Genomic DNA, 10,480 nt, shown 5'->3' on the forward strand with positions numbered 1-10,480 from the left:
ATTACCTATCCCCATGTTACCCTTTCCTTACTATCTCTAGTATCTACAGTTACCCTCCCTACTACTAAACCTCCCAAACTTTCAGTTTCTGCTATATAGTGCAGACATACTATATATATTGACTGCAAAAAGCAACGCTGTACACTGTAAAGATATAATTATATATATTGACTGGAAAAAGCAACGCTGTACACTGTAAAGATATATAGTGATTAAGTGTAATTTTTTTTAAAAAGTGAAAAACTGATTTCAAAATTTATATAAAAATGCAAAGGAACTAGAAAAGCCCAAACAACTTTCAAGAAGAAAAGAAGGGCTATCCCTATCATCCAGCAGTTACAGTAGCTAGATCCCAACAGGACCTACCACTTGGTTTGAGTTCCAGTCCCAACAGCTTTTAAAACACAATGGGCAGGGCTAGTAAGTGATGTTGAAGTTAAGGCTGCTGGGTCTCATATGGCTGACTGTGCAATTCAAGTCCTAAACCCAGTAACTGGAAAATTTCACCAGGTACTTGGATGTATGTGCCTTAAGTCCTGAGAGAATGGAGGAGACTGTGGCATGGCCATCCCCTGGGGGACTACTTTCTCTTGCCTCTAACAGTATATATCCTATAGCAAACTAAGAAAAGGAAAAAAAAAAAAAAGACAACCACCAGCTACACTGGACATGTGGACATGTATACCCCAAATCCTCACATAGCGGAGAAATGCAAGAGAAGAGAGTGTGGTGTGAACGAACCCCATTGGAGGGTGCATTCTCCCTCTCTCCCTCTCTGGGGAGCACACACACACAATAAAAAAGCTCAATGATTTGCACTTCCTGACTTCAAGACATATTAAGGTATAGTAATCAAGACAGTGTAGTATTATAAACAAATGGATCAATGAATAGAAGTACTAAAAATAGACTTTCATGTGTATGATCAATTTATTTTCAACAAAAATGTCATGCAATGTAATTCTCTGAAGAAAGGATAGTCTTTTATAATGATACTAAAATTCTTGGGTATCTCTATGTTAAAAAAAGGACTTTACAGACCTATAAACATATACTAAAATGAACTCAAATTGATGAACAGTCTAAATATAAAAAATTAACTACAAACCTCTGAAAACATAGGAAAGGAAAGAATCTTTATCTGGGATTAGGTAAATGTTTCTTAAATAGAACACTAAAGCCACAATTAATAAAGTGAAAATACACTATAGTCAGATTTCATCAAAATTAAGAACTTCTATCTATGGTTATGGTTTTCTTTCTTTCTTTTTTTCTTTTCTTTTTTTTTTTTAAGAGAGAGATCTTTGCTATTATAGCACATGTGCTTGCCAGAGAGACATAAAGTGAGAAATTGCCCCCCAGGGGTGATGGCCACCCTGCAATCCCTTATCTCCCATTCTACTCTTGGGATTTTAGGCACACACACACACACACACACACACACACACACACACACGCCTGGCATGAGTTTTAAGCTGCTGGGTCTGGGATTCAAACTGTGGTCAACTATGTGGGAGGTCCAGCAATGTAACCACTATGCCATCTACTGGTCCCAAGAACTTCTGCTTTTAAAAAGACAATGTTAAGAGAATAAAAGATAAACCATAAACCAGAAGAAAACTTGCAAACAACCTGTATGATCAAGGACTTACATCCAAAATATATGAAGACCCCTCAAATGTAAATTAAGAACACAAACAATCCAATAAAAAAACCAGTCAAAATATCTAAACATTTTACCAAAGAAGATAGGTAGATAGCAAATAAGCTCATGAAAAAAAAAGATTGATATCATTAGTCATTAGTGTGATGCAATTCAAAACCAAACTGAGATACCACTAACAGATGTCCGAAATTTTAAAGACTGACCATAACAAGTCTCGACAAGGACTTGGAACAAGTGAAACTCTCATATGTGCTGGTGGGAATGTAAAAATTATACAAAGACCTTGGCAAACAGTTTGGCAGTGTCTTTAAAAGTTAAAACATAAATACACCTGCTACATGATGTAGTCATTATCCTCCTAAATATTTATCCATAAAAATGAAAACATATGTCCATACAATGAATTGTATACCAATGTTTATAGCAGCTTTATTGGCAATTTCCAAAAACTGTAACACCAAACATCCATCAACAGGTAAATGGATGAACAATTCATGGTGTATCCATACAATGGGTAATACTACTCAGCAGTAAAAATTAATGAACTACTGATACATACAACAACATGGAAGTATCATAAAATAATTATGTTCAACTTAAAATAAGTCAAACAAAAAAAGTATACTGTATGATTCCATTTACATAAACTCCTAGAAAATACAAACCAAATAGTGACAGAAAACAGATTAAGTGAGGTTAAGACAGGAAGAAGGCATTATAAAGCGATAACAAGAAAACTTTTGGGAATAGATATGGTCATTATTTTTATTATAATGATGGTTTCAAAGAAGATAAAAATAAAAAATCATCAAGTTGTGTATTTTTTTAAGTTGTGTATTTTAATATGTAGTTTTTTTATGTTTATTAAACCTCCGTAAAGCAAATTAGCTTTAATCTAATTTTACCTAATTTTATTTATTATTTTTCAATTGAACAGAAATCTAATCTACTTTTATCTAATTTTATTTATTATTAGTTTTCAATTTGAACAGAAAGAGACACAGAGAGAGAGAGAGAGAGAGAGAGAAAGCAAACCTCCAGGTCTGGGATTCGAAGAATGGTCAGTCAAGAGGGAGTCAAGTGCCTTAACCACCACCACACCACCTGTTGGCCCCCATAAAGCTATTTTTAAAATGAGTAAACTAAATACTATTCCAAGAGGCATTAAGTAGCTTGAGTAGCCAAAGTCCTAGGTTTGCTCCTATCTACCTCATCCAATTATTTATATCATTCTTGTGTTTAAGAAAAAAATGAGGAGCATAATCTAAGATGATCTGAAATGACAACCAGACAGAAAATGCCATTAATTGGCACATCACTAAATACTATGCAATGAAACAGAATAAGTACTATTTAACATTTCTATAGGAAAAAAAATAGTTAGCAAAAGAATAAAAATATTTTTTAAAGTTTTATTTCAATAAAATATAGAAAAAATTTATAGATACTCACCTCTTTGGACAATCTTGTGAAAACATCGCCTCCCCTGAGAAAATCCAGTATTAAATACAGCTTCCCTTCAGTCTGAAAGGCTAATCAGAAATCAGAATGTAGCAACAGAACAATTTCAGATCCTTAAAGATTTAGTATATTGGGTCATTGGAAAAGTCATGATGCATTTTTGCATACAAAAATGTCGGGATTTTTCCAACCCAATATTTTTAATTAATGTATCTGTTTAGAATTTTATAACTAAACACTATAAAACAATTAGATACCTACTCGCATGGCCCATTATTGGATAACATTATCTCAAAATTAAATGCAGTTTTAAATCTAAGCCCCTTCCCAGAACATAATCAACCATGTTCATGACATTAAACAGAAATTTCTACCACTACCATTTTCCTGATTCCTGAAGCATCATGTTCCAATGCAATTGCCCAAACTGTCTCCCAATTACCTACTGAAAATCTACTTATTCTGTAAAGCTCAATAATGTCACCTTCTCTATTAAGAGTTCCAGGATTTGTTCCTTCTCACATTTCCGTATAGCACTCTTTTCCACATCATAATTATTTGCTACTACTTCTTTATTTTATTTTACTTTTTAATTTCATTTTCTTTTATACCTTTAATCACAATATTATTTGGCTTACAAAATGGATATTTCAACAGGTGAACATTTCTCCCTAGTACAGTTGATAAAACTACAAAATATTTCTACTACTTCTCTGGTCTCACTGTACTTTAGTTATATCTTTCTTATGGCATTTATTCTCTTTTCATTTACACAATTATTTTTACATGCCTGTAATCCCTATAAATGATACATTTCCTTTTTTTTTTTCAGAGGGAGATTTTTGCTATATGGTGTATGCTGGAGAGTCAGAGAAACAATAAGCAAGACATTACTCCCTAGACCACAATCCCTTCCCCTCTATTCTCCTCTCCGGATTTTGGGCACATACACACATGCACCTGGTGTGTTTTAAGCTACCGGATTTGGGACTCGAATCACAGTCGACTACATGGGAGTCCAGTGATATAATCATTACACCATCCTGCTGGTCCCACAATGATATATTTCTTGACGTCAGAGATTGAGTTCTACAGCACACTGCATTTAATACAGTATTTTACACGCAACAGGTGTTTACTAATTAATCTAATGACATACTAGAGATTCAAGGAGGCCTTTAGATATTACTACTTTTATTCCATTAGGGTAACAGAAAGCAAAATAATAATGGGTAGGAAATTCTTGTACCATTTTTTACAGAGACAATTTCGGTATATATTTTAATTCATTATTTGTCAAAACTGTCTAAAAATAAAATCAATTGTTGCTACTTTTTAAAATAATTATGTTTTTTTCAATTTTGTTAACTGTCACTACTATTTTTTTTTTTTAAGTTGACTAGAGAGAGAGGGAAACTGAGAAAGCAAACTGCCAGATTTAGAACTGAAACCTCCAGGTGGGAGTCCAGGAGCCTTAACTTCTACACCACCTGCTGTCCCCAGTTCCTACTTTTTTTAATATAGAAAATTAAAACTGATTTAACTGAATAAATGAGTGAACTAACTGCCATACTCCACAATCACATCTGTATGTTAAATTAGCAATAAAGCCTTGATTCAACTTCAGAATTATGATTCCAAAGGCTTGTTTTTCCATTATACCTATAACTTACCGGTATTCCTCTCCTCCTAATTATAAAAAAGTACTCAAATAGATTAATATAACTACATGGTCCTCCTTTGAACAGAACCAAGAAATAAGATTAATAGAAACACCTATTTAATTTTTGATAAATTATCACAGGAATTTATATTAAGTCGTTGGGACCAGCAACTTAAAACTCAAGCCAGGCGTGTGTGCATGTGTGCCCAAGATCCTGAGAGGAGAAGGGATTTGCAGCCTGGCCATCCCCCCTAGGGGCAATTTCTCCCTTTCTGTCTTTCTCTCTGCCTCTCCAGTGAGCACTTGCACTCTATAGTAAAAATTTCTCTTAAAAAAATAAAAGAAGGACCAGCAGTTGTCATAATGGCTATGTCGCTGGACTCCCACATAATCAACTGTAGTTTGAGTCCTGGACCCGGTGGCTTAAACTCATGCCAGGTGTGTGTGCATGCATGCCCAAGATCCTGAGAGGAGAATGGAGGAGAAGGAATTGCAGTGTGACCATCCTCCCTGGGGGGTGATTTCTCGCTTTCTGTCTCTTTGTCTCTCTCTGTCTTTCTGGCTAGCACACGCACCCTATAGCAAAAACCTCTCCAAAGTAAATAAATAAATAAAAAAGAAAGAAAGAAATACCACCATAAAAATTAAGTGGAAGGCACTATGTTGTTACTACAGACAAGTAAACCAACTTAATCAAATGAAGGAAATAGAATAAAACTAAAAGCAGGATATCAATACTTATTTCAGATACACACATCTGACATAGTTGAATATATTAAATAAGTCTGAAGTATTTGTTTCTGTTTTGGAATTATCTAAAAGGAAATCTTAATTCTTTAGCCCATAAATAAAACAAAGATTACATACCATAGTGCAATTTGACAATAAACGGATGATTTACTTCCACCAGTATATCCCTCTCCATCTTTGTCCGAACTCTGTCTCTAACTAAAAATTACATAAGGGTAGAATGTATTATTCTTGTGTATAACTTCAGTAAAGATTCTATCAAAAATTTATCAGAGAATGCAAGATTTACTTGCATTTACTTGCATAACTTCCTAAATGCCTGAATATGCAGTCTATATATCCTTAGATAACAAAGACCATATTCTCAGAAAACCAACAAATTCAGTTTAGACATAGAGGTGGATTAAAAATGGCATAAACAGGTATTCAAATATGTACTTATTATGTATTAGTTTTTAACTGTTCAAATGAGCAAAACTGATCACAATGGTATTGTCAAGCCCAGAAAGTGTATTTTAGGTGTATGCAGGTGGTTGTGCTTTTTAAGTATGTTGGGTTGTCATGAAAGTCATGACATATTTTTGCACAGAAAAACATAAAAATACATCATGACTTTCCCAACAACCCAACAGAATACTAACATAGATAGAACAGAAAATAACAAGAATCTGGAAAGAAAAGACTACAACTTAATAAAATTAACAGGTTTACCATAAAATAAATATATCACTTTTTCTAGCATTAAATTTTTGCTGGGGTACACTCTCACTAAATGAAGGCATATGCCAATATCAAACCTAGAAATATCACACACTGAGTAGAAAACAATAATTACCAATATTAAAAAGAAATTCTCTCTTACCTAATATAAGCAATACAATTGTATTTCTTAAAACAAGATTAGCCAAGTTCTGTTTTATGGATCATCAGAAAAGTCCTGACACCATGAAGCATTTTTACATGCCATAACTTTTCCAATAATCCAAATAATAAAGTTTTAAATGTTCTACCTTTTAAAGAAGCTTTTTTTAACACCTTCATTGCATACAGTTGCCCAGCATCAGGACCAGTCTTCTTTCTCACAAGAAAAACATAATAGAGAAATTTTTTAAAAGTTTATATCACATTTCAAGCCATTTTCACTCTTACAGAAAAACACTATATGTCCTTGTATTTTATCAAATTTTATAAATATACCTTGCCCTACAAATAATTCTATAATTTATAGTCTAAGTTAATATTTTTTCACTTCCTTTTATTCAAAGAATTACACTCTGTAATAAATACTGGGACCAGCAGTTGGGGTAATGGCTATGTCGCTGGACTCCCATGTAGTTGACCGCGATTCGAGTCCCAGACCCAGTGGCTTAAACTCACACCGGGCGCATGTGCATGCCCAAGATTCCGGGAGGAAAATGGAGGAGAAGGGATTGCAGCATAGCAATCCCCCTGGGGGGGGTGATTTCTCGCTTTCTGTCTCTCTGTCTCTCTCTTTCTGGCAAGCGCATGTGCCCTATAGCAAAAAAAACCTCTCAAATATATATATCTATACATACTACTATACAAAAGAAAATTTTAGAAATAAGTGGCTATCATAGTCCTGGATCTTGAAAAGTTTGTGATGTAAGAGACAAATAACATAACAAAAGATAAATTTAGCTAGGGACATCCTTTTAAAACCCAAGCCCCTTTCTATTACATTAATAAAGAGCAAAGAAATCATGAATTTCATATCTAAATTTCTATTTACTTATTGGTTCATTCTATAAGCTATCAGGGATTTTGTTTTCTAAGATAAAATGTAAGGTGCTGCTTATCTTTCTGCCAGTATAAAAAGAATCAAGATTGAAAATTATCTCAGGGGACCGGCAGTTAGCAAAATGGCTATGTCGCTGGACTCCCATACAGTCGACTGCGGTTCGCGTCCCGGACCCGGTGACTTAAACTCACGCCAGACGCGTATGTGTACATGCCCAAGATCCCGAGAGGAGAATGGAGGAGAAGGGACTGCAGCGTGGCCATCCCCCCTGGGGGGTGATTTCTCGCTTTCTATCCCTCTGTCTCTCTGTCTGTCTGGGAGCGCATGCGCCCTATAGAAAAAAACCTCTAAAAAAAAATGATCTCAGTAAATAAAGTTCAACTCTTTAAAACTATAAAGCAAACTTAAATAGCATCTAATTTTTTCTAAGATTATGATTCATTAAAAGCTACATTTATATAAAATATCAGTTATGAATACAAGTATAAATTCATTACTGTTTATAAGAATTATTCATTAGAAAAGGGTTGTTTAGTTTTTTTTTAAATTAGTAATATTTGCTGTGTGTCTCCATGTCCCATCTCCAACCCTAACAATTTTTAATTTAATTTTTTATTAATTTATCTATTTTAAAAGACAGTGAAGTTAAAAAGAGAGACCCCTCCCGAACAGAATTCAGATGCCATAATCCACCCTTAGCCTTCAGCCAGCCCCACATCATAGACAAGCATGTGCTCAGCATACTCAGGGAGAACCAGGATCCTTCTCATGGAATCCTTCCCCTTCCAATGTAGTACTGCTTCACAGAGCATTGCATTTTACCACTGTACCACCATCCAGTGCCCCAACTCTTAAATTCTAATCAACTGTTGCTTAAGTTAAAAATGTAACAAAGGGGTCCAGCAGTTGTCGTAATGCCTATGTCACTGGACTCCCATGTAGTCAACTGTGGTTCAAGTCCTGGACCTGGTGGCATAAACTCACATCAGGCATATTACCAGGCATATGTGCGTGCCTAACATCCCTGAAGGAGAGTGGAGGAGAAGGGATTGTGGCATGGTCATTCCCCCAGGGGGTGATTTCTCACTTTCGATCTCTCTGTCTCTGTCTTTCTGGCGAGCACATGTGCCCTATAGCAAAAACCTCTCAAAAAATGTAACAAAGGGACCAGCAGTTAGCGTAATGGCTATGTCGCTGGATTCCCATGTAGTCAACCACGGTTCGCGTCCCGACCCGGTGGCTTAAAACTCATGCCGGGCACGTGTGCATGCGTGCCCAAGATCCCAAGAGGACAATGGAGGAGAAGGGATTGCGGCGTTGCCATCCCCCCTGGGGGGTGATTTCTCGCTTTCTGTCTCTCTGCCTCTCTCTGTCTGTCTGGAGAGTGCACGTACCCTATAGCGAAAACCTCTCCAAAAAAAAAAAAATGTAACAAAGTAAGCTTCTCACATAAAATTGTATATGGGATAATGGTTAAGTAATTTTTGTGTGGCCTATTTCCCAATGTATTGCTCAAACCCTTTATTCTACTTCTTCTATGTGATACTTATAAATAGAGGTAGTAGAGCAGTTATTTCAAGATCTGTGACATAGTACTTGCTTGTACCATTTAACAGATTTAGTAAGAGATCAATGATTCACATACCTATATTTCTACATTCATAGGATATCTGCTTTCTTCTATCCTGAAAGCAAAGCTTTAGATAAGACCTAAAGAACAATTTCAGGTTTGGAGTCTCACACTTAATCCAGGGCAGTGTTTCTTGTGCTTTCTGTGCAAAAGAACTAGTCTTATTTTTCCTTGCCTCTAATTCATTGCAGATCACACTTTTATAAAATTTAGTCAAAATGAATTATTTAAACACATGAAATGAAAAGTAATTCAAAATACAATCCCTTTCTAAACTAACAGATCCCACTGACATAAAATTACTCTTAACAAATTGTTATAAAAGTTTCTAAGTGCTTACTCTCGGTTTTGAACATTTCTCATAGTAAACTAGTAACAGTTCATACCATACTTAGAGTAGACTAATCCAAAGAGTCCACATACTTTGGATTAGCAAGCATTTGAGGAGTGTCATATTTGACATACTCAAAGTCACCCTAAGGGTATTTTATAATGGAAGTATTAGAAAATACAATTAATATCTTACAAATTAACATTGCTAAATCAGGCTTTGTGGTCATAGAATTATATTATTCAAGCTGAGTCTGACAGAATACACATACAAACTGAATTATCACAGGAGTCCTAGATGTCATGTAATACCTACTGATTAAGCTAAACAAGCTGCAAGCACAGGTGCATCTATATTAACCTGTTTTTTTCAAGGTTGTTTGCCAATAGACTAATATGTGTTTGTATGGTTAGTTTAAAAGGCAGTGCATACTTCTTGAAAGTACCATTTAAATTGACTTTAATAGGGTCCCCCCCTTTAATAAGGTATAAAGACATTTAATGTTATAGGGTTTCATATGGACTAAAATCTCACGTATTGCATTTAACAATGGAACCTTCGCAATAAGAACTTGAAACTCTGCAACCTAGAGATTTTTGAAATTGCTCCTACACTTGGCTGATTCACAGCCTTGGCCAAATTCCTGAATAGGTTCAGCATATAACAAGTCATACCCACACAATGCCTACGCACATAATGTAATACTGACAAGCGTGTTCATACCCTAGGAAGAAAAATAAAATCTACTTTCTTGATATTTCTTTGGTTGATGAACTGAACAAAGATCATTATTCTGTGTTTTAGCATTAGGAATAATAAAAGGCTTCAACAATATCGTTGTTACACCAAAGTTCCTGCACAAAGTTGAATGTTCCTACTCAAGAGTAGTCCCTATTTAAGGACTACACTGACAACTTATCAGAATGTTGCTATATTTAATATGATGATATTACTGAAGACATTTTAATATGTTATACAGTATTCTCTTTGTGAAAAATCCATGAAAGAAATTTATCTGGTCTGTATTGATTCGTTTCTACTTAAATATATTGTCAATAAAAATATACTTGAATGGGACCAGCAGATGGCGAAATGGCTACATCACTGGACTCCCATGTAGTCAAGTACGGTTTGAGTCCTAGATTCAGTGCCTTAAACTCAAGCTGGGCGTGTGTGCATGCATGCCCAAGATCCTGAGAGGAGAATGGATGAGAAGGGAT

General features: G+C 35.1%; 1 protein-coding gene across 1 annotated transcript in view; it reads right to left on the reverse strand.

Annotated features, from left to right (window-relative positions):
- RPS6KA6 (ribosomal protein S6 kinase A6) overlaps positions 1-10,480 on the reverse strand; it is a 174,127-nt gene that overhangs the window by 80,696 nt on the left and 82,951 nt on the right. Inside the window, exons 4-6 of the mRNA XM_027768464.1 lie at positions 6,551-6,632; positions 5,658-5,738; positions 3,118-3,198 (exon numbers count right to left, since the gene is read on the reverse strand). Of these exons, the coding sequence (XP_027624265.1) occupies positions 3,118-3,198; positions 5,658-5,738; positions 6,551-6,632 (244 nt within the window). The remainder of the gene's footprint in view (positions 1-3,117; positions 3,199-5,657; positions 5,739-6,550; positions 6,633-10,480) is intronic.

The sequence above is a fragment of the Tupaia chinensis genome, unplaced genomic scaffold, assembly GCF_000334495.1.
Source record: "Tupaia chinensis unplaced genomic scaffold, TupChi_1.0 Scaffold146525_1, whole genome shotgun sequence".
Taxonomy (NCBI): Eukaryota; Metazoa; Chordata; class Mammalia; order Scandentia; family Tupaiidae; genus Tupaia; species Tupaia belangeri.